General features: G+C 37.2%; 1 protein-coding gene across 1 annotated transcript in view; it reads right to left on the bottom strand.

The window, feature by feature from the left end:
- The window catches only part of USP31 (ubiquitin specific peptidase 31), a 132,083-nt gene that overhangs the window by 47,428 nt on the left and 58,919 nt on the right, over window positions 1–25,736 (bottom strand). Inside the window, exons 4-9 of the mRNA XM_020978613.2 lie at window positions 24,542–24,634; window positions 23,519–23,654; window positions 20,975–21,119; window positions 10,708–10,888; window positions 8,493–8,604; window positions 7,618–7,712 (exon numbers count right to left, since the gene is read on the bottom strand). Coding sequence (XP_020834272.1) covers window positions 7,618–7,712; window positions 8,493–8,604; window positions 10,708–10,888; window positions 20,975–21,119; window positions 23,519–23,654; window positions 24,542–24,634 — 762 coding nt within the window. The remainder of the gene's footprint in view (window positions 1–7,617; window positions 7,713–8,492; window positions 8,605–10,707; window positions 10,889–20,974; window positions 21,120–23,518; window positions 23,655–24,541; window positions 24,635–25,736) is intronic.

Consider the following 25,736-nt stretch of genomic DNA (forward strand, 5'->3'; position numbering starts at 1 on the left):
GAGTAGATGAGGGGAGCTAATCTCAGACAGGAAGGTACTATCAGCTGGGGGGACTAGGGAAGACCTTCTGAAGAAGGTAGCATTTGAGCCATGTCTTGAAAAAGAAGCAGAGGTGAGAATGACTTCAGGTCCACCATTCTTCACTCCCTCCCACTGCTTCTCTGAAAGCTGAAAGGGTCAAGTAACCTCCTTTGAAATTAGCTGCTATCACTTGTACTTCAACTTGCACTCATGAACCTATGATCTATCCGGAGAATTTTGTTCATAAAGAGACACATCCATGTATTTAAGCAGGAGTAGCAGAGAGCCAGATTTACATCTTTTGAAAAGATACTAACTTTACAACTAAGAGACAGACTAGCAGTTGGCAATATTGCCTAATAAGATAATGATTGACATTCCCTATCACCTGGGAATTTTCTCGTAATGACCTATCTACAAGCACAGATACATCAGTGTTAACGTATTAGCTGCACAAGATTAGGCAAAAAGAGCTTTGTTCGTCACAGATGTCCTAACTTCATCCACAAGAAACAAAGGCACTGCAGAGTGTTAGCTCATAGGCTCTAATCCAATGCTTCTTACGTGACCACGAGGTTGGCCTGTGTTTACAGTGATACATTATATAATCCTTCCAGCATAAGCGAAAAGAGTCAGATGGCATTACTTACAGAACTGAAAGATGGGATGTCTCTGGGTCTTTGCTTCCCCCAAAGTGATGAGGTGAGGCTAAGCGATCTCTGGAGTTCCTTCCTACCTCTAAAAGTGTTCATCTATGAGTCTAAGTAGGAAGGGTTGGAGTCAGGAAGCCACATCTCCTTGTTGGTCTTCCTGTCTAATTATTCCTCCTTCCAACCCAACCTACACATCCACATCAAATTAATCTTCCTAAACCACCATTCCCATTTTAAAACCTACTCAGAAACCTTCAGTGGCTCCCCATTGCCTCTAGGATCAAATCCAAAGTCTTCAGTCAGGCATTCAAGATTCTTCACTACTTGGCTTCTATTTAATCCATCCAGTCTTACTGCCTGACACAAACCCTACTTTCCATTATGATCTACTCACTATCTATGAATATGACTTGTAAATCTCTGTCACTTCATGTTTATTCATATGGTTTTTCCTAAATATTCTTCTTCCTTCTTCAATTATTCTGTTCTTTTGCATCCTTCAAGGCCCAGCTCATCTCATATCTCTGTAAACCCTTTCCTTTTTTTTTCCATTTTCCCTTTATTTGTTTATTTAATTATTTATTTTTGGCATTTGTTTTTCAAAATTTTGAGTTACAAATTCTCTCTCTCCTGCCCCTCCCCCACTCCTCGAGAAGGCAAGCAATATAGTATCAATTATATATGTGAAGTCATGCAAAACATATTTCCCTATTAGACATGTTGCAAAACAAAACAAAACAGAAGCAAGAAAAATGAAGAAAGTGAAAAAAGTATGCTTCGACCTGCACTTAGTTCATCAGTTCTCTCTCTGGAGGTAGACAGCATTTTTCATCATGGGTCCTTCAGAGTCATCGTGGATCATTGTATTGATCAAAGTAGCTAAGTCATTCACAGTTGATCATCGTTACAGTACTGATGTTACTGTGTACAATATTCTCCTGCTCTGTTCATTTCACATTGCATCAGTTCATAAGTCTTCCCACGTTTTTCTGAAACCATCCTGCTTGTTATTTCTTATAGCACAATACCATTTCATTACAATCTTATGCAACAACTTGGTCAGCCATTCTCCAATTGATGGGTATCCCCCTCAATTTCCAATTCTTTGACACCACAAAAAGAGGTACTATAAATATTTTTGTACACATAAGTCCTTTCCCCTTTTCTTTGGTCTCTTTGGGATACAGATCTAGTGTGGCATTGCTGGGTCAAAGAGTATACACGGTTTTATAGCCCTTTGGGGGATAGTTCCAAATTGTTCTCCAAAATGGGTGGAACAGTACATAACTCCACCAACAGTGCATCAGCGTTCCTATTGAAAGGCAAGGGTGCTTTCTGAGAAGCATTTATTCAATATATCAACTGAGCCTGACACTACTATAGTGATCCACATTGACAGTACCCTACATCTTCTAAAAAGAGAGGGAGACATATTTTCCTTATCTTTTGGGGGGCCAACCACATCTATCATAATTACAATATACTCTGCCCCAATTTTTTTTTGGTCTTTCCATTTATATTGTTGTAGTCATTGGGCATATTGTTTTCCCATTTGAGGTTTACATTTTTTTAAATTTTGTATCAGTTCATATAAAGCCTTCCCATTCTTCTTTGAATTTCTCATATTAATTGCATCTAGAAAAGGATAATCATTATGGTGAGAAGATTGGAAACTATGCCACACATGAATCAGTTGAAGGAAATTGGAATATTTAGCCTAGAGAAGATTTTAGTAGCATGATAGCTATCTTCAAGTAATGAGATAATATAGCTAAAGTATTCTGCAAGCCTTAAAGTACTCTGTGTTATTATCATTGTTGTTATTGATAACAATAATCACATAGACGAAGGATTACATTTGCTCTGCTTGGCCCCAAAACAGATCTTAGAGCAATGGGTAAAAGTTGCCAAAAAGAATATTTCAGTTCAATATGAGCAAAACTTCCCAACACTTGTGTTGTCCAAAAGTGGACTGGATACCCATCACTAAAGTTTATAAAGTAGAAATCAAATAGGCCACTTGTCAGGGATTTTGTAAAGAGGATTCCTGTCCAGGTAGAGGCTGGATGAGAAGATTTCTTAGGTGCCTTCCAACCCTGTAGGTTGGTAGCCTGAGTTGGTAGGAGCAGAAATATCCATGTGTGCAGACCTGGAGGGTCCTTAAAATGTGTGTAAACCCTTTCCAAACAACTCTAATCTACTTGAATCTCTCCCCTTACCATTACTTTCTGTACCACTCAACAGTTAGTTATCATATACTGCCTTTTATTGTTGATTATCTTTACAGAAGTCTAGTCTCTCCATCTTAACTGGGAGTTTCTTAAGGGCATGTATTGTGGATCTTACACTTCTTTGCTTGCCCAACACCCAGGGCAGTGACTTGTATGTAGAAGGGCATAACACATTCTTTGAATCTAAGATTAAAAAAAAAACCACTCTCAACAGATGGAATACTATTGTCATACTATAATGATCTGCACATAATTCTTAAATTCTAATCTGCTAAATATTTTCAACCCACTTTATAGGAGGATTTTTTTCCCCATAACACACTTCTTGATTTTTATATTAGATGTTAACAGGAAAATGAAGGTTAGACTATGTAAATTCACTTTAGCCAGCCAGTCAAAAAGCATTTATTAAATTCTTACTATATGCCAAGCACTATGCTTAGCTATGGGAATATAAAGGGAAGGTAAAAACAGTCTCTGCCCTCAAGGAGCTCATGGGAAAACAACATGTAAATAATTGTGTACAAACTGATATTACAGAAGGTAATCTCAGAGGGAAAGGCATTAGCAATCAGAGGTGGAAGGAACCAGGAAAGGCCTACAGAAGGTGTGGTGTGAATTAATTCTTAAAGGAAGCGAAAGATGCTAAGAAGAGATTATATGAAGTGGAATATACGTATGTGTATGTATATACATATGTATGCATGTATGTATATATGTATGTAGACCTACAGATACAGTTATAGATGCTGATGTAGCACAGTAGATAGAGCACAGGCCTGATGTCAGGAAGACTCACCTTCCTGAGTTGAAATCTGGCCTCAGACGCTTATTGGCTATGTGACCTTGGGCAAATCACTTAACCCTGTTTGTCTCAGTTCCTCATCTGTAAAATGAGCTGGAGAAGGAAATAGCACACTACTCTAGTATCTTTGCCAAGAAAACCCCAAATGGGGTCATGAAGAGTCAGACACAACTGAAAAATTACTCAAAAAATATATATACACATATAGATACAGATATATGTATCTGGAAATCATCAGCATAGAAATGACAATTGAACTTATAGAAGTTGATGGCTCATGAAGTAAAGTGGTATAGACAGAAAAGAGAAGAAGATGATAGCCAGTGTTCATGGACATGACATGGATGAGGAACCAGCAAAGACTGAGATGGAATTGTCAGAAAAATAGGAGGAGAATCAGAAGAGAGCAGTGTCACAAAAACTAAAGAGGAAAAAGTATCCAGGAAGGGAAGGTGAACAGTGTCAAATACAGCAGAGAAGTCAGGAAGAACAAGGGATACGTGTACTCATAGTGACACTATTTTCCATCTTTTCTATTTATTTTTAATTGATTTATTATTGATTTAATTGATTATTGATGCCCTTTGTTTTTATATCAGTCTATTTCAGAAATATGTCCCCTCCAGCTTCCTCCAAATTTAACCCTCCATTGTAACAAAGAAAAAGTTTAACAAAAGCATTCAATACAGTGATCATATCTGACAATGTATACAGTATTCTGCCCTAGTAGTTCCTCACCCCTCTGCTGAGATAAGGAAGGTATATTCTATTATTGCTTCTCTAGGAACTATTTTTTATAAACCTATTATCATAGGATTATAAGGAACTGTTCAGACATTTTGGAAAGCAATTTGGAACAATGCCTCAAAAGCTTTTATTGTGCATACCCTTTGATCCAGTGATATCACTACTAGGGGGGGACATCTCCAGTCATCCTGATTTATATCTTGCCATTAGACCCAAATGGCTCTGGAGGAGAAAATAAAGCTGGTGGCTATCCCCTCCCTTCCTTTTCCTCCTCTCCCCTCCCTTTCCTCCCCTTCTCTCCCTTCCTATTCCGTCTTCTCCTCTCCTTTCCCTTTGTCCACATAGGGTACATACCCTTATCTTCAGGTGCTTTTGGGTCACTGAAACCTCAAAAGATATCTTGGAATGTATGGGCTAGATTTCTTTCTTAAGGACCATGCCTTAACCTCAATTCACTCTGGCTGTCATTGATTGGCCAACAATAGTTCCCAGTCCAAGCCCCATTTGTAGTCATTGTTTGGGCCTGAATTGGCTCAAATTGAAAGCAAATAGCAATTGTTTCTGTTTTGGCTAGAAAGCCTAAGGGTCTTCCCCTTCCTGGTTGATTTTTTATTTTATTTTTTTGACTAGGTAAAAGAGGCCATTCTTTGCCTCATTTCTCACCTAGCCTTAATCACTCAATTGCCTCAAACTGAGACCTAGGAAAGACCTTATTTTAAAAAACCAAAGTCTCCCACTGCATCCAAGGGCCATCTCCAGTTGTCTTGATCTATATCATGCCATTGGACCCAGATGGTTCTAGAGGAGAGAGTGAGGTTGGTGACTTTGCACAGCCCTCCTTCACTTAAATCCAACTCACTTGCAAGTCATGGCATCACCTTCCTGATGCCATGGTTCTCCAAGAATGAAAGACAGACAACAATATCACTACTAGGTCTATAACCAAAAAAAGATAAAAGAAAAAGGAAAAGGATTCGTATGTACAAAAATATTTATAGCGGCTCTTTTTGTGGTGGCAAAGAATTGGAAATGGAGAAGACATCCATCAATGGAGGAATGACTGAAAAAGTTATGGTATACGCATGTGATGAAATGCCACTGTGCCGGAAAAGAATGATAAAGAGGATGCTTTTAAAGAAAACTGATATTTGCAGGAATTGATGCAGAGTGAAGTAAGGCTTACATAGCTAGCAGAACAATTTACACAATAATAGCAATATTGTAAAGACAAACAACTTTGAAAAACTTAGGAACTCTAGTCAACACAATAAGCAATGACAATTTCAGAGGATGCAAGATGAAACATGCTACCCACCTCCTGATAGAGAGGTGATGAATACAAAGTACAGACTGAGTCATATTTGGGGGTGGGAAGGATGTGTCCAAAGCAGTAATTTGTTTTGCCTTTGACGCTACATGTTCGTAACAAAGGTTTTGTTTTTCTAGGTTTCTCAAGAGGGTGAGGGAGGTGGGAGGGAGAAAATTCAGATCTGAAAATAAAATAAAATTTAATTTTTATTTAAAAAAAATACAAGGAACTAAACTAATTTTGTCCCTTCCCTTCTCTGATTCCATAGTACCAACACTGCCAGAAATTCTTCCATCCTATTTTTGTGTTTACCTCAGATCCTAAGGCATAAAAGTAAGAACAGAGTATTAATTCTATTTTAAGGGGCAGCAGAACAAAAGACACTTATGTCATCAAACTATATTTTTAGAAGGTGTAATTTTTAATTTATTTTTTTTTCATTCCAGCACAGAACCCAAGAAAAGCCAAGTAACAGTTTCATCAACAAGAATGTCAGACTGCCAGGACCTTTTTTTTTTTCTTCAAACTGTCTATGTCTTTATCTAACTATAAGGGCATTTTGTATACAGTGAGATCAGTGACTCAAATCTTTATAAAATTATCACAGTAAGCACCCTGGTTCAGTGCAAAGTGTGTTAGATCTGGAGTTAGTTCAAATTTTAGCTCTGCCATTTAACTACCAATATGACCCTAAAAAAGTCATTCATCATCTCAGTTTTTTCATTCTTAAAATTAGGAGGTTGAATTAGGTGACTTACAAGGTCCCTTCTCACTGCCAGAGTGATATTTCTGAATATCTTTAGGAAGAACAGGTCTAACTGTGAAACCTACCTGCTCAAAAAGTTCCAGTTGGCTCCCCGATTGCTTCTGGGATAAAACACAACCTCCTTTATTTGGCACTCAGAGACCTGCACAATCTGACTCCAACCCATCTGACTAATTTTCCAGATTTCTTGCACACTACTCCCCTTCATCTATTCCATGTTCCAGCTTAACTCGCCTCAAGAAAACATGTCATTCCTATCTCTTATCTCCAGCCATACCTCTGCCAATGTTGTCCCTCATGCACAAAATTCACTCATTCTTCACTTCTGTCTCTTAGAATACCCCACTCCCTAGGGGCAGCCAGGTGGCGCAATGGATAGAGCACAGGCCCTGAAGTCAGGAGATCCTGAGTTCAAATCTGGTCTCAGAGCAAACACTTGACACTTACTGGCTGTGTGACCCTGGGCAAGTCACTTAACCCCAATTGCCTAAAACTAAAAAAAAAAAAAACACTCCCTCCAAAGGTAAGCTTAAACATCACCTCCTACATGAAACTTTAACTGAACTAGTCTCCCCCTCTACCCACTTACTTAATATATATTACATATATATGTATGTGTGTGTACGTGGTTTTTCTATCCTGTATGTAGCTTGCTCTGTATATATTTGTTTGCATGGTATCTACCCCATTTACACTAACATAAACTCCCTGAGGGCAAGGTTTGTCTTTTGCTTCCTTTTATATATCCAGCACTTAGCACAGTGCCTGGCACACAGAAGGCACCTAATAAATGAATACATAACTAATGCAAGCTCAAAATCTATGATCCATAGATATGCTGTTATTACTGTTATTTACCAAAATATAAAGAACAAAACAACCATGAAATTAATAGAGAAATGTCAAATGACTCTCATTCTCATTCCAGCAATGTGCTGTGTAAGCTAAGAAAACTTCAATTTCAGTGTGGAGCTAGAGAACCTAACACTAATGAGGAATGTCTAGTAGATATCCCTCTAATCCCTGGTACACAGACATGTGAAAAGCTCAGTCGGCCGATGAGGTCAGGAATGACGTGGTTTTACCTTTCCACGGTTGGGTGGCACAGGGGTTGCTCCTCTTGTGGTAGCAAGTATGTTATTCCCACAACACTGACAACGCGCAAACTAAATGGACACACCTATTTTGAACATAAGAGTTAGGTTAGGTAGGATGCCTAGCACAAGTGTATCCCCTGCAATAATTTAATATAATCAAATTTACAGAATGGATAAAAGGTTACTTTGTCAAGGAATCACTAAAGGAGTAAATTCCTCTCAAGTACTTTGAGGACAATCCAATTTACTAAAATAATCTTCACCTATTGTAAATGCAAGTTCATTTGCTAAAAATTTAATAAATATCATTTACATAAAGCAAAGTACTCTCGTACATCGTTTTAAGCTCATTTTCTTTTTTTTCATTTTTTTTCATTTTTTCATTTTCTTTTTTTAAGATTAGGAGGTCAAAATTGAAGTAAGTTATTGGGGTTGTTGTTGGGGTTTTCTGTTTGTTTTTAAGCAAAGAATTACTGATATTTAAAGTCTGTTAGGGTAAGATATGAAAGTTCAACCAAGATTTCCTCAAGTTTTCTAAGTGTTGAACTTCATTAATAATGGCTCATATTATTATAGTATTTTAAGGTTTATGATATATTTTACATTAGAAAAGTGTTATAATAAAATGTCTGGCAAGTCAAGGGAAATCCTTCAGTGGCCAATTCCTTTAGTAGGAAAGATACAACCCAGGAAGCACTGAAAAGCTGAACAGATCCAACTTAGTTAAGTTATATTTCATCAGCTCTTCTCAACACTGGAGCCTAGTTTCCATTTCCAAGAATTTGGAATTTCAAAGTCACTTTTAATAACTCAGTTTCTTTACTAAGTATACAAAGATGTGGAAACTGGAATGTTTTACTCACTTGGATGCAAACTGTGGGTCTCAAAAAATACTGCATCTTCTCCAAAATCTCCTTCTGCAAGAGATCCCATGCTATTGTCTTCTCTAAGTGTAGCACAAAGGGTTGTCCAAATCTAAGGAAAAGAAAATGTTTTTCATTTGGTAGATGCAGCCTTAATACTATAGCTCTTGCTGTATTCCTACTATGAGTAAGTCATTTAAGTCACTGAACTTTGAATTTCCTCATCTGTAAAGTGACTATAACATGTAAACCATATAACTCACAAAGATATTGAGAGGAAAATGTTACATAAAACCTGAAATGCTATATAAATCAGGTGTTGTTATTTTATTAGGCCTGGGTAATTGTCTAGAATCAGAATAGAACTGCTCTTAAGACAGATTTTAAATCTGAAATGAAACTAGAAAATTCAACATAAATTATAATATTCCCTGCTCCACAGCTTCAGTGGCATGAAAACAGGAGAAAGAAAAGAAGTTTCCATTTTTAGTTTACACGTAACAACTGATAGTCCAGAATGGTACCTTTGGACTGCCATGGGAAAGCAGAGACAGGGTCAGGAATGAAAGACCAAGACCAGAAGTTTGCCTTGTTAAGCAATTGGGCAGACAAGAAGATTTAATACCAGAGAAGTAGATGGGGCTAGAAGGATGAACTAAGTATGGTGGGATCGGGCAGACAAGAGGTAACGTCTTTGAAAAACAGCTAAGACAGGAAGAAAAGGAAAGCAAAGTTCATATTCCAGGGAGTCAGAATCAATAGGAACAACATGGTAAAAAGGGGCTCACTGAATTTAGAGTAGAGACTATCTACCTGCTCAGTAAGACATGCCCTAAGCCCAAATGTCAATCATAGCTAGATGTTTACATGTGAATCCTCCAAAGAGCTATGGTCACCAGAAAGTCATAATAACACATCTAATTCCATAGGAAAGGTAAATTCTCTTCCTTCTGAGGGGTGCTAAGGGCTAGAATAGGAGTTAATATGGGATCAGTAAGCTTTTTAAAAAATTTTTTTATAACTTTATTTCAAAATAACTGGTTTCTTTTGTACTTTATGTTATGTATTTAAAAGCATTATTCTGAGAAGGGGTCCATCTATCACATACACACACAAAAAAACTTAAGAACCCCTGTTCTAGAGGTTTGTAGGAGTAGGTCTGAAGAAAAGAAGAAAAAAGATTTTGATCAAAGTAGTACAAATAGAAAAGTGGCATAAAAAAAGTTTAAATAATTTACTTCAGTTTGAGACTGCTGAATCAAGGAGTACAAGCTAAAAGGTAACAAGAAGAAACATATAATAAATAACACCTTTGTTTTTTCTAGATCATATTTAGAAGAGAGAGGATGGATCCAGTGATGCTTAAGGGATAACCATACCTTGTCCCTCCCTAAGTAAATTAAGACAGTTTTTTTGGTCTTTCCAGCTCCCAGTTCAAATAGTCCATCACATATAGTTAATTGACTACTCCTATTCATGACAGCAGGGGCTTGGTATGGTAGGTGCAAATAACTGATACAAAGGGTGAGGGATAAAGGGCTGAGGAGAAACTCATAGACATCATATTGGGAATGGACATATATACATACATCATGTAGTACGTCCCCCTCATTCTACAAATAATAACACCGAGGTCAATGACAAAATCCAGGGATAGACTATCTCATTAGAGAGCCCATTGCTATCCATTGGCTCTTTCCAACCAATTCAAAATTTCTGGAATACTTATGTGCAAGACTAAGTATGGTTGCTGAAGATTCAGAGGGATATAAAAAGGAGTACGACACAATCTTTGCCCTTATGGAGCTTACAACCTAATAGAAGACATAAGATATGTATACAAATAATTATAATACAAACTAAATACAGTAAGTGCCTTAAGAGAGAAGAATGTTATGGGAATTCACAATAGAGGAATTAGCTACAGGACAAGGATCAACCTTCACAATAAAAATATTTCTATGCAAAAAAAAAAAGATTCTAATTGATCTTTTGTGGTTGGAATTATATGTCTCCACACGATATAAATGTAAACATATGCCTTATGTCATACTAGGTGTCAAAATAGATCATACCTTGGCATACATAGCAAGCAAGCTTTATCTCCCCAGTGACGTTAGATAGAAGCATACTTAGACCAACAGTTCTTTTAAAAAAATTGAAATTGAAAAAAAATTAAAATTGGATAACTCATTAAGAAATAGACCTGTTTTACCTTTTCCCCTGTTGCCCAGTGCATGCTCTATTACACACAAGCAGAACAATCTTGTCATTTCCTGTTCTTGTGGAGGGTAGATCCAGCTTCCCTTGTTTTGTGGCTGTCTGTGCATGGGAAGATATTCTATGGTGGTCACTGCCAAACTTCAAACTGTTCAGGTTGTTGTTTAGATGCATTCCTGAAGTAGAATAAGAATAGGTTATTTTTCTCTCACTTAGGCATTCTTTTTTATTACAGACACGACTTAGGAATTTTACCAAATAATGGAAGCAAAGGCCACTATCACAAAACATTTTTTAGAAATATCTCATTGGGAAAAACTAACCTGGAAAATAGATCCAGGAGAGATAATTTAAAAATTATTGAACTATCTGAAAGCCATGATCAAAAAAAGATCCTAGACATCATCTTTCAAGAAATTATCAAGGAAAACTGCCCTGATATTTTAGAACCAGAGGGCAAAATAGAAATTGAAAGAATCCACTGATCACCTCCTGAAAGAGATCCCCAAAGAAAAACTCCTAGGAACATTGTAGCCAAATTCCAGAGTACCCAGATCAAGGAGAAAATATTGCAAGCAGCCAGAAAGAAACAATTCAAGTATTGTGAAAACACAATCAGGATAACACAAGATTTAGCAGCTTCTACATTAAGAGACTGCAGGACTTGGAATATAATATTCTGGAGGGCAAAGGAGATAAGATTACAAACAAGAATCACCTACCCAGCAAAACTAAGTATAATCCTTCAGGGGGGAAAATGGATATTCAGTGAAATAGAGGACTTTCAAGCATTCTTGATAAAAAGAACAGAGCTGAATGGAAAATTTGACTTTCAAATGCAAGACTCAGGAGAAACATGAAGGTGTAAACAAGAAAGAGAAATCATAATGGACTTATTAAGGTTGAACTGTTTATATTCCTGCATGGAAAGATGATATTTGTAACTCATGAGACCTTTATCAGTATTAGGGTAGTTGGAGGGAAAAAATTATATGTATGCATATAGATAGATAGACAGATAGATACATAGATACATAGATAGATGGCACAGGGTGAGTTGAAGATGAAGGGGTGATATCTGGAGAATAAAATTAAGGGCTGAGAAAGGATTATATTGGGAGAAGGAGAAAGGGAGAGGTAGAATGGGGTAAATTATCTCACATAAAACAGACAAAAGAAGGCTTTTACAGTGGAGGGGAAATGGGGGAAGTTGAGGGGGAATGAGTGAATCTTATTCTCATCAAATTTGGCTTAAACACAGGGAATAACATACACACTCATTTGGGTATGGAAATTTCTCTTACCCTACAGGAAAATAGGGGGGAAGGGGACAAGAGAGCAGGGGGATGATAGAGGGGACAGCAGATTGGGGGAGGGGGTAATCAGAAGCAAATACTTCTAAGGAGGGACAGGGTCAAAAGGGAGAATAGAATAAATAGGGGGCAGGACAGGATTAAATGAAATATACCTAGTTTTTTACAACATGACTACTATGGAAGTGTTTTGCATGACTACACATGTATAACCTGTATTGAGTTGCTTGCCTTCTCAATGAGGGTAGGTAGAGAAGGAGGAAGGGAGAAAATTTGGAACCCAAAGTTTTAAAAACAAATGTTAAAAAAATTGGTTTTGCATGCAATTGGGAAATAAGATATATAGGAAATGGGGTATAAAAATCTATCCTGCCCTATAGGAAAATTGAAAGGGAAGGGAATAAGAAAAGGGAGGGAGAGATAGAAGGGAGGGCAGATTAGGGGAAGGGGTATTCAGAATGCATGCCATCTTAGGGTGGGGGGGGAGGGATGAGATAGAGAGAAAATTTAGAACTCAAAATCTTGTGGAAGTGAATGAATTTTTAGTTAAAAAACTAAAAATAAAGAAAGAAAAAAGAAAAAGAAGAAATTTTAAAAAGAAAAGAAAAAGGAAAATATTTTTCTTCAATTTGGAACTATGTCCAAAGGGCTATGAAACTCTGAATACCCTTTGATCCATCAATACCACTATGAAGTCTGTATCCCAAAGAGACCAAAGAAAAGGAAAAAGGATTTATATGTACTAAAATATTTATAGCAGCTCTTTTTTGGTGGCAAAGAACTGGGAATTGAAAGGATGCCCATCAACTGGGGAATGGCTGAACAAGCTGTGATGTAAGATTGTGATGGAATTACTATAGTGCTATAAGAAATGACATGCAGGGTGGTTTCAGAAAAACCTGAGAAGACTTATACGAACTGATGCAAAAGTGAGCAGAACCAAGAGAATATTGCACACAGTAACAGCAATATTGTAACAATGATCAACTGGGAAAGACTTAGCTACTCTAATCAAGATAATTCCAAAGCACCCACGACAAAAAATGTTATCCACCTCCAGAGAGAAAACTGAATAACTCTGAATGCAGACTGAAGCATAAATTTTTCAATTTTTTAATTTTGTTGGTGTTTTGTTTGTTTTCTTTTGCATCATGGCTAATGTGGAAATATATTTTACATGAATTCACATGTATAATCAATACCATATTGTTTGCCTTCTCAAGGAAAGAGGAAAGGACAGAGGGAAGGAGAAAATTTGAAACAAAATTTTTAAAAATAAATGTTAAAAATTTTTCAAATATAATTGGAAAATATATAACAAAATAAATGAAATACATTTTTTAAAAAGAAAGAAAAATGTGTTTCTTTCATAGAATTCCAGAATCTTAGAGTTGTAATGGACTTCTGAGGTTATCAAATCTGGCCCGTACCTATTCAACTACAGCTGCCTGTATAACTCTCTTCTTCCTCTCCAACAAATGGCCATCAAGTATCTGCCTGAAGACCACAAATGATACAATACTATTTGCCTAATTGTTCAGAAGTTTTTCTTTACACTGACTCAAAATGTGCCTTTCTACAACTTCTACTCGTTGTGCCTAGTTCTGCCCTTTCTTTATCTGAATTTTTACTTTCTTCTTGACTCAAAAGACTGAAAATTTGAATTTTTCATGTTAGTTAATTTTAGGCATTCCTTGCAAATGTTGTTTCCCCTACAAAATGGGAAGGGGTGGGGGGAAATCAACTTCTGCCTCTCCCCAAACCCACCCATAAAAGAAGCAAAATGCCAAACCAAAAATGTTGGTTGACTTATAAAACCATAAATAAAAAGGAAATAAGAATTATGATAGCATATAATCAGAGGAAATTAACACTACATAGGCAATACCTTTCCCTACTTAAAGTACAAAAGATAACAACCAGTAAGAAACATGGCTATCCAAGACTATAACAAATGTCACTTTAAAAAAAAAAGTCTATAATTTAGTACAGTCAACCAAACAGCTCAGGTTAAATTAAGCAAAGAGAAATTTTGGTTTATCTGAAACAGTACTGGTTATGAAAGACATCTCCCTAGTAGATATACTTTCAAAAAGACATAAAATCTTACACTGGGCCAATCAGAAGTAAACTGCAAGGTACTGAATGAAATCAGTGTGGCAGAGCAAAGGAATTCTGATTTGGAGAAAGGAGACTTGGGTTGAAATCTTCACACAAAAACTTGCTAGGTGTACCACCTTAGCAAGTTAGACCTCTCAGAACATCAGCTTCCTTATTCAAAAAACAGGCATATCTCCTGCAGAGCAAAGTCAGCAGAGCCAAGGAAACTATTCAACATGACTTTAATTGAAAGAACAGTCATTGAAAGTGGATCAAAACAACTGAAAGTGAATGTTGCAGAATTATAAAGAATATTCATGGCCCCCAAGAAGAAGTGTGAGAAGATACCTTTCCACATGCATCCCCCACCCCTCCCACCTCATTCACCACCACCAAAGACTTTGCAGAGGTAAGGAAGTGCACAGGTATGAATCATCGCATCTGTTTTCAGACCTTTTCAGTGTATTTATCATTTTGCTGACTTTTTTCTCTTCTTCCTCTTTTCCTTTTTTTCTTTGAAGAATATTCATTGTTATAGGTAACAGAGGGACAACACTGGGAGAAATTTCACAGATGTAACTAAAGATATCAATAAAATTTTACTTTTAAAAGTGGGTAAGATAACATTTATATTATCTATATACCTCACAAAGTTTTTGTAGGGAAAGCAATTTGCAGATTGAAGTGCTTTATGTATAAGTTTCTATTACCATTTTGCTTCAATTTCCTACAGGAGGGTAAAACCACCTGAGAGATTAAGATCAACCTAAGAGAAAGAAAGAATCTGGTATAGAATGGTAAGCAAAGTGACAGTGGAAAGACAACAGATAAGCACAGAATGGAGAGACCTAAAAACTAGAAAATAGTACTCCAGAAACCACTGAGAAGTATACTGAGCACAAAAGAGTAGGATTGTGAGTACTGTATATTTTATTTAACTCTCTGTGCCCCTACAGCCTAGCAGTGGGTTATGCCTTGATTTCAAACACAGAATTTTGCTGGAAAGTCTACACAAGATAAAGTGATTTCAGGATACTATATACTCCCCAAGTTGCTTAGTAAAAGAAAGAAAAATTGTAAAGGAGAGGTAGCAAACACTTTTGTTAAAGAAAAGCTAATGATTAGTTCTGTAACATGGATTACAGATATGTGGGTGGTAGGGTGGCTGACATAGTTTCTGGTATTATAACTTTGTTGCCTTGAATTTCTAGCCAAGTAATGGATTTTCTGGGTAGCTTAGCTTAATTACAGTAATTTGACATAATTTATTTATGGTCTGTAGCTTAGGACAAAGATCTAAGAGCTATCACTTGAACCTCAAGCCAATTTTTCTTGATCCCTTCATAGCCCCTAAGCTGAGTTTGGCATAATGGGATAGAAGTTAAAGACCTAGCTCTTCACATCTTCCATCTTTGTTAGCATATCTTTGTTTAAAATGCCCCGTCCAACAAACTGGTAATATTAGATACCAAATTACTTTCCTTTTTAATATAACAATGACTTTCTAAAGACTCTTCCCTACCCTGACAAAGAACTCTCCCTTGTAACAAATAAACACAATCAAACAAAAATAAATCAACATATTGGTCATGTCTAAAAATATACTTTTCATTCCACACCTCTAGTGTACAATCTCTCTCTGGAGAAGTAAAAAACATGTTTCATTATGGATCTTCTGAATTGACACAAATGATAAAACATAATGTATCTACAAATAACTTTTCAGGTGCCTCATCCTGGCCCAGGGATGGCCCTGGGTGCTTGAAAATTATAATGGAAGATCATAAACTCTGACAGCATCTATCATGCTGGAAAAGTTTTGGGGTATAATTTTCAGTAACTGACTATATCGACTTTCCAAAGACCAAGCTAAATATGAAAGACTACATAGCAGTATACAGGCCATTTGGCAGAACAATATCAAAGTGATAGCTTAACTTTGCTCCAGGCATGACCAAATTTAGATGGTATTCAAAATGGCCCCAGAACTGTTTGGGCAGAGGAACTGCTACAGGTCGAGATTCTGAAGGATGATAGGAGAGGAGTATGACTGCCAACACTCTAAATCCTGCTAGAGTCTGAGAAAATTAAATTTAAGCATTTTTGTTTTCCTTTAGGCTCTCTTGCTCCAAAACTCTCAGGAATTTCTGAAACTTCAGCATATGTTGAAACTAAAACCACTGGGGTTAAGCTGGGTTCCTAGGTATCTAGGTACAAGGAAAGGAGTAAGGGCCTGGGGAAGCTTAAGGTTGCTCCACCCTAATCATTAGACTCCAACAAGGCCGCTGCCCCCACCACCACCATTGAATGTAATCCTATCCAGCCAATTCCCTCCTCCCAGGCAGATGGAAGATTCAGATCAGATAACATACAAGGGCTTCCCAGTTCTTGACTAAAGTAGGGTGGGATAGTAAGATGATATCCTATTGGTATCAAGGGTGCCACATCAATAAATTTCCACACCTTTCTGCCGGTCTGCTGTGTTTGTCATTGCTAACCAATCCATCCCTTCTAGATACTCTCTCCTCCCTCAGTTTTCTTTATACATCTCTTCTGATTTTCTGCCTACCTGAATATGTTTTCTCTATCACCTTTGTTTTCTCACCAATTCCCTACCAACTACAAGAGTTCCCCAAGGATTTCTCTAAAGTCCTTTTATCTTCTACCTTTATGCTGACTGTCAGTGATCTAATAAGCAAACATGAGCTCAGTTTTATTTTCTTTTCAAATGACTCCCAGATGTACGTACCCAGCTCTAGCCTCTCTCCTGAGTTCCAGTCTCATATCACCAACTGTTTATTGGATATCCCCAAATGAATATTTGTAGGCATTTCATACACATGTCCAAAATGTAACATATTATCTTCCCCTACTCAATCAATGCTTCTCCAAATTTACCTAGTCCTTTTGAGGGCACTACCATACTTCCAGTCATGCAACTTTCCAATTCAATGGAGAGTTCTAGTCCTTTGCCCTTATCTACCAGGAGCCAGTATTCATTCACCATAACAAAAAGAAAATAGTCATTTTCTACTCTTTCTATTCTTTCACCTATCATAACCAATAAATTTCCAAGTCTATTATATTATACTCTCTTAAATAGCTGTCAAACTCTCTCCACTCACATCCTCATTTGGGCCTTCATCACTTCTAAGCTGGACTATTGTAATAAAAGCCCAATAATTGGACTTCTCACACACACAATCACTCTTCACTTCATTCCATCCTTCACACAAATGTCAAAATAATCTCCCTTGTGATCATCTGACCACATCACTGCCATGCTTAAGAAGTCTCTGTGGCTCCCTCTTGCCTCTCAAGATAAACTATAAATCCCTCAACTTGACATTTAATACCCTTCAAAATCTGGCTCCAGCCCACCTTCTCACACTCAGATGATATTGCTGCCCTTCACATATTCTACATTCCAGCCAAAGCTGCACAGACTTGGAATGTTAGCTCCCACCTCTGTGGAAATAATGAATAAGATGCCCCCATGCTTAGAATGCAATCTTTCCCTTACCTCCACCTCCACAGAACCCCTGGCTTCCCATGGCTCTGTACATGTGCTACTTTCTACAGGAAGTCTTTCCTGAACCTCATAGTTATTAATGTTTTCTCACTTCAAATGATCATGTCTTCCTATCCCCAGCACCAACATCACGCACAAGGTAACCATTTAATAAATTTGTGCTGGATCGGAAGCTATCAGATGATCTATAGGAGTAGATGGCAATATGGGGCAGTGGGAGGAGCCTTGGATTTGGAGACAAAGAACCTGAGTTTGAATCTTAGTTTTGTCATTTATGATCTGTATGATTTTGGGCAAGTCACTTAACCTCTCTATGCCTCCATTCCCTCTTCAAGGGCAGCTGGTGGTACAGTGGAGAGAACAAAAGGCCTGGAGTCAAGAAGACCTAAGTTCAAATCCTTCCTTAGACACTTAGTAGCTGTGTGAGCCTGAGCAAGTCATTTAACTTCTGCTTGCCTCAATTTCCTCATCTGTAAAATGGGGAACACCTACATCCCAGGACTGCTGTGAGAATCAAATGACATAACAATTGTAAAGCACTAAACAATGCTTGGTACACAATGAGCACTATTCAAATGTTAGCTATTATTATAACTATTATCTGCAAAATGAAGAGGTTAGATTAGGTATCTTCTAGGGTCCCCTCCAGATTTAAATCTATGATCACCTGAGCCTCTCCTCCCTGGCTTCCCTTCTGACTCTTGGTCCAGGTGCAAAAATTCCCAGTTATTCTGTCACTTGATGATAAATTTCATGACAATCCACTGAAATTTAAAAAAAAAACTCCAAAACATTCCCACAAAATAGCCTTTTTACTTCCACTTCTGCACTGAGTTGTCAGAATGGCAGAAAAAGGAGCAAAAGGTGTTTAAAAATCACAGCATTTTAAAACGATCTATAAACACTCTAAATGAGGGCCAGCTGGGTGGCACAGTGGATAGAGCACTGGCCCTGGAGTCAGGAGGACCTGAGTTCAAATCGGATCCCAACCTCAAACACCTGACACTTACTAGCTGTGTGACCCAGGGCAACTCACTTAACCCCATTGCCTAGACAAAAACAAAACAAAACAAAACACTCTAAATGACCTACAACTAGAAGATCTAGAGCATCTCAATCTTGACCTTCTTGTCTTAAGGAAAAATAGAAGATAAAAAGAAGTTCCAAATAACCAGAAAGATGACTCACAGATTCTCTTTGGAGAAACAAAGGAGTTGTCAGAGTTGATTTTCTCATATTTCCAAAGTCAACAAGAAACATCATTTCATTAAATGGTAATTTCAAATTGCAATGCTCATGATAAGCATTTGCAAGAAGATCAGCATAAAGATGGCACTGTGCGCTAAACGTCTGTAATAGCCAGTGAAGAGGTAAAGAAACAACATAAAGAACTCAGTAAGACCCTCTGAGCTAAATCAATATACACTTAATACTCTGAGACTTCAGCACAAAGGTGGCATAGGAAATAGCAGCAAATATATATTAACATATATAAAATATATGTTTACATATATAAAATATATGTTTATGTGTATATATACACACACACATATATGTCTACATATTTGTACAGGGCAGCTAGATGATACAGTGGATAGAGTTCCAGACCAGGAGTCTTCTTCACGAATTCAAATCTGGCCTCAGACACTTACTAGCTGTGACCCTGGACAAGTCACTTAACCCTGTTTGCCTCAGTTTCCTCATCTGTAAAATGAACTGGAGAAGGAAATGGCAAACCACTCCAGTTTCTTTGCCAAGAAAATCCCAAATGGGGTCATGGAGTCAGACACAACTGAAACAACTAAACCACCACAACAACATATGTGTATATATGTAAGTGTGCGCATATGCATGTGTATACATGTATACACTGAAAAACATGATTCAAGAATACGAAAAGAAGGCCAAAGATTTATAAACTATACAGAATCTTCATGCCTGTATACCCATGGATACTTTCTTCAAGAAGAACATTAAACAACGTTGTCCCCCGCAAAAGTGACACTGATTATAGTCTAACAAAAACAAAAAGACTTCTTACTGCTGTGGGAATCATTCCTGAACCAGCTGTCTATATACCATTAGATACCTGACTTCCTACAGCAAAGATCAAAAACAAATTAGAATACAAATGTGTTTCCTATCTTCTCAATTGAGGCAATTCCAACCTATTCTACTTAAACAAGCCATTGGGTGAGGAAGAAAGAAAAGGGAGAGAAGAAATAATAAAATATGGAATTCAAAAGTATTTTAAGGTTTACAAAGTGCTCTATAGACATTATTTCATTTGAGCCACTCAATTACTGTATAAAGTAGGTATTACAAGTAATTGATTATGTATGAAACATGGGGAAGTGGAAAGATAATCCCAAGATTTCAAACCTGGGAGACTGAGTGAAACGTAGTACTAAAGACAGGTAGTGAAGCCAGAAGGAAAGCTATACTTAGGTAAGAAAATAAGCATAGTTTTTGACAGATTGAGTTTGGAGTTCTGAAGTGTAGTGTTTTGTGTTTTGTTTTTTAAAATCAAAGTTATTAAAGGAAACTAGGATATTATGGAGGCATGTTTTTAACTTTTGAGACTGCTATAAAGAAAAACAATCATATACCTTTCCACAACATACACACTCAAACTCCCAATGAGTTTAGCAATTCTTATATTCTTTTTTTATTATTATTGAGGTACTTATCTTAATATTGGAAGATCTGCAGCAAACATTTCATTTTTACAGAGAACATGTACATAGCCCCTAGAAAGATCCCCAAGGATATTACAGCAGCTGCCAAGACAACAGTTTTCCTGACCGTCAGAGACAGAGCCCTAGAATCCACCATCTGCTGTTGGGAGATCTTCTCAGATGCACATTTTACAAAAAAAACAAAACAGTGGCATAATAAGTAGCTTTGTGCCAGCAGTAAAGTGCCATGTGTTTATTTCTTAGAAACAGGTACCAAGCCCAGCAGACAAATATTTTAGAACTTGGAGCCAAAACAGACTCTCTCTATTATTTTCACATAATATAAGGAGGATATATATTTCTCCTTGTGTTGTCCAGAGATCCTGAAATTTTAAGTCTCAGCAACTAAACCTCTGGTGAGGATGTATTTCTAGACCTGACTCAAAAAACGACAATCTTAATAGGAAAAGCCAAATAACAAAGCAAGTCAGCACTGTAGGAAACACCTACACATGTTTTTCAGTTAAACCTATAACTTTGAAATACACCACAATTTAAAAAGACATAAAAGCCAATGGCTAATCAAAACGTTTGAAAGCCATTTGAAAGTACTACTGTGTAAAAAACCTAATCATTTACCTCTTTGACTGAGAATTCCTTCAGGCCTAAATATCTCTGGAGTCTCAAAGGCAAAAATGCAGTCACTTTCGTGCACTGTTTCCAGATCATCTGTGTCACAAAAGGAGCGATGGAACCCATCATAGTACATCTCCGTTAACACAATCTAAAAACAGGAGAAATGGAAATGGTTAGACAACCATAGAGTTAGTCAGAAATTGATCTCTCAATTCTACTAGGAAGCAGAGTCATAAAAAATCTTCTCAAGTTGGCAGTGAAGCAGCTTTGAGAGAACTCACAGGAAAAGAACACACAGTTCCACAAACCATTTCTTCAATGAGCACATCTTAGAAGGGGAAAATCCCTAGGCACTTTTAAGAAAATGGTGTACTCTAATTTCAGGATGTGTACATTGCTCTAAAGAAAGTAATATGGTCATAGAATTTTAGAGTTGGAAGAAACCTCAGAGTCCTTCTAGGGCAACAGCTTAATTTTGGAGATAAGGGGGAGAAAAAGGAAAAAAAGCCTCAATGACTAAATACTTTGCCTAAGATTACACAGCTAGTTAGTAACAGAGGTGAGATTTAAAACCAGGTCCTCTGATCTCTACATCTAGTGATCTTTTTGCTGTACCATGCAGAGGTTTCCTTAGGGGTTATATGTATCATCAGTCTGGTACCCTTCACTGGAAAGGTATTCAGAGGATAATCAAAAATCAAGGTGGGCAAACTTGGTCAAGTACATATCACCCATAACCTAGGGAATAACTAGGGAATGAAAGAACCAATAGAATTCCCATTCAATCAGGCTAAGAGTTTCTCAGTTGGGGATGGCTGGTTCTCGCCCATTCCCATGTTAAAAATCTCTCATAGCTACAGAACTTCTAGCCTGGGAAGAGAGAAGGATTAGGGGAAGTAACTTTAAAAGATTCCTGAAACAAGAAATCTGTGTCATATGTCTTCTTAGAAGAATGTGTATAAAGTATTTACAAACCATACAGAACTTAATGGGTGGCAGCTTTAATACTATTTTCATCATTACAAAGGGAACAATTGATGCTCATAGTGTTTGCCTTAATATAATTACTTCTCAAATTAGGTCCCATGAGATCAGGTTGCAAAACAGCTTTATTATTAAACTGATAACACTATGATTTCCACAAACTATCAGGAAAAAAGAAGCTAAAAAAGTGAAGTGTCTTAGTAAATTCTAAAATGGAAATATTTCTCAGGAGAAGCGATGTAGTATCATGGTAAGAAATGGGTTTTTGAAGTCAGGAGTCCCAGGCTTACATCCCAGTGCTTAGCCTTTATGAGCCTTGGTTTCCCATCTGTAAAATGAGGCTAATACTTGCATGACCTGCATCACAGAAATTTCATCAGAAAGTACTTAGCAAATCTCAAATAAGAAATTGTTATTGAAATAATAGAGGTAAGTGCTTATGAACTACATCCAAAGCACACATCTAGTTACAAGCAGGTTAAAACTCTTTTAATTCAATTTAAAGAGAATACTACATGAAAGATTTACATAAAAATGCATTGAGAATTTCCATTTACTGGTCTTCACCTAAAAAGGTTGAGGAATTCTGATCTAAATTATCAGTTCAAGTGCTTGCGTGAAGAGAAAAGCACCCAGTAGTAGTAAGTAACAGTAGGCTTCCCTCTACCACCACTCCTCCTCACCAATTTGAAAGCTGATTTGCTTTAGCTATTGGGTGAATCACTGGACAATATATAACATGCCTATTCATCGGATAACATTGGGATAATACTTTTATTGATTCCACATCTCCTTGGGAATTAACAAGAGTGATTATAAAGTAATTTGGACTCATCAGGAGTTTTTGCTTCTATATCCCCCGCAGACTTTTAGGAATAAAGTTTTGGTAAAACCTATCATAAAATCTCTCATTTTGTTTATATTTTTTTAAAAGATAAATGCGTGTGTGTGTGTGTGTGTGTGTGTGTGTGTGTGTGTGATTAAAACAAACAAAAAAGTAAGATGTTGGCCAACATTGTCTTGAAAAACCCCTCCCCCAATAATGTTGTAGTTTTAAAAAATCCATTTCTATGCTGGGCATACAAATGCTTAAAAACAATAAAACAGTACTTACCACCTAACAGAGGGGTGATAGATTCAAGTTGAAGAATAAGAAATATATATAGCTTAACGTGGAAAAAATGGGGATTTCTTTTGCTTGACTAGGTCTAAAAACAGGTTTTTCCCTTTTTTTTCCCAATGGCAAGAAGTAAAAGGAAGGGAGCTCTTAAGGATTGCTTTCTCCCAAGAAAAGAGAACAGAAAAGAAGGGATGACCAGAAAGAACTGCAGACAGGCAGGACAGTATTAAAAGTTACACTGGATTTATTATATACTTTTTTTAAAAAGGCGATCTCTATCTAGTAGTTTCATGTGCAATCCTCTCTTCTACAAAATATAGGGAAATGACCATTTTACCTGGTGTTTAAGTTTAGAATTGAAAAAAAGAAAGAAAGAAATGTCAGCCATATGGGCAATGTACACAACAATGTACATGCATCCTGTGGGATAAGTTCCTCCTTACCTGATCAGTAGGGATCTTTGTTTCCACTGACACTGCTTCCCGAAGCCTAGCTACCGTCCCAGACAGAGGTACGGCCACCCCGATTCTCATGCAGTGAGAGCATTTTCCTTGATACACAACTGTGACATAGAGAGGCCTGCACAGATCAAAGTTGAGTCTTTCCTTTAGGCAGGTTGTTCACGTTTCAGCTAACACCTACAATTAACAAATCTGACCTGAGCTGACTCAATGCTGAATCTACCTCCAGACCACTTACTATTTGCAAACCAAACACAATACCTTCTTTGGACCCAAACAGCTCAAACAATGGTTTGAGATCAAGAAAAGGTATTTTACAAAGATGGATTTTACTAACAGAATTGTAGGGCACCAGTCTAGGAATGAACGTGTTCTGATAACTCATTTAACCTGAGTCTTCTGTGCTTTGCATTCACTATTAAATAAATAATCGCACCAAGAGTCATGAAGAATTATTAAAAGCACAGCATCTGGCTTTATTACAATCCAGCAATGGGGCCCCAAAAGTATACAAAAGAGAGCCGTTGATTCCACTAGACAGCAGTATCTCCCCTCTCCCTGCTGGAAATTGACTTATAGTTGCTTCACTTTGTAGGTATTTAGTATTTATTTCTAAGTGTACACATTGCTTCCCCAATAGGATGTATGCTTCCTAGGGGCAGGTAATGATTCGTTTTTGTCTTTTTATCCCCAGCACTAAGCACACTGCGTAGAACACAGTACATTGACAAATGTTTGGCCAACTGACTGAGACAACAATCTTTTCACTCTATGGACAACATGCTCAGGGAGAAGTAACTGAATGAAAAAGCTCTCAGTATTCACATAACTACCACCAAGAATTGTATACCCTGTAAATGTAGAGAAGCATTTTTGCAAGGGTTTATTAAAGGATTCCTTAACTTATTCTAAAACTCTGTTTCTTGTACAATGTTTTCCTGGACAATGTCAGTATTGGGGGGAGGGGGAAAGACACAGTCTTCATGAAATCAGTTCTATTCTTACCTTGTGTGGGGCAGAGGAATTGGCAAAGAAATGCAGAGGAAAGGATCAAAGGTATTACTCTGCTTCTGGCAATGAGGACAAGTCAAAGAAGATCTGCAAAAACAAAAGCATGAGACACAAAGACAGCAACACTGTTTGAACTTATTCAGCGTATAAAGAAGGTCCCACTTCACTAAGCAATCAAGCGATCAAAAAGGAAGGGGGGGTGGTAATGAGAAAACTCTCATTCTAGGGTTTTAGTTTTTCCTAACCTTAATCAGATATGAGCAAAATCACATATATGTACAATAAGACCTTCATAGAAACTCAGTGACTATAAGGCTAGGTCACTATTGAGCAAATATCATCACCTAAAATTTTTATGATGTCAAAATTCAAATGTTAGGGGGAGGGACAGGGAAGGGAATCAAGAAAACCAACCCTGTTTCTACATGTAGCCAAGTCAAATAGAACACTGTTCATAAACATATGTGAAATAGTCCTCCCTACCAGATGGTATCTCTCCCTTCTCCATAGCATTTTGTTGTGCCTCGATCTTCTGGCACTTAAACTATAATTATTAATGCATTTGGCTTATCCCTCCTATGAGATTGACTCCCCAAAGCCAGAGATGTGTCTTACTCCTCTTCCTATCTCACTGTGGCCTCTCCATTCCACCATCAAAGCCCTGCGTGCAGTAGGAATTTAATGATTAACAAAAATTGATCTGATGTTGAAATTATCCCTCTCCCTAGAAATTCAACAATAATGGTCCAGAGCTTTAGGTATTTTGGAAATATTCAAATCAATTTTACCTCCAAACCAAAGATCTCCAAGAAAAAAGAGGTAAGATTGTATTCACCTAAGACTCTACAGAGGAAGTCAGTTCCATAAGAATGGGAAGCCCTCAAGAATGAAATTTTGATAACAGATACAAAATACTTCCAATAAAGAAAAGAAAAGGAGAGGTATCTAGATATGCATATGACTACACAAGTAACCCACTGATTAAATCAGATAAGCTTAAAAAGGTATGTACAAAAGATGGAAGCATGAGTAGATAAATGAACATGGAAAACAGCACAATACTATGAGAACAATAGCAGGCATGCTACACCACAGAAGATGAGGCTTATCATGGATACTAAAGACAACAGAAAGATATTTTTCAAAGATTCATGGAAAGCAGAAAGATGCACAGTGAAGCAGGAGGAAT

This window comes from Phascolarctos cinereus, unplaced genomic scaffold (assembly GCF_003287225.1).
Source record: "Phascolarctos cinereus isolate Bilbo 61053 unplaced genomic scaffold, phaCin_HiC Scaffold_4;HRSCAF=312, whole genome shotgun sequence".
Taxonomy (NCBI): domain Eukaryota; kingdom Metazoa; phylum Chordata; class Mammalia; order Diprotodontia; family Phascolarctidae; genus Phascolarctos; species Phascolarctos cinereus.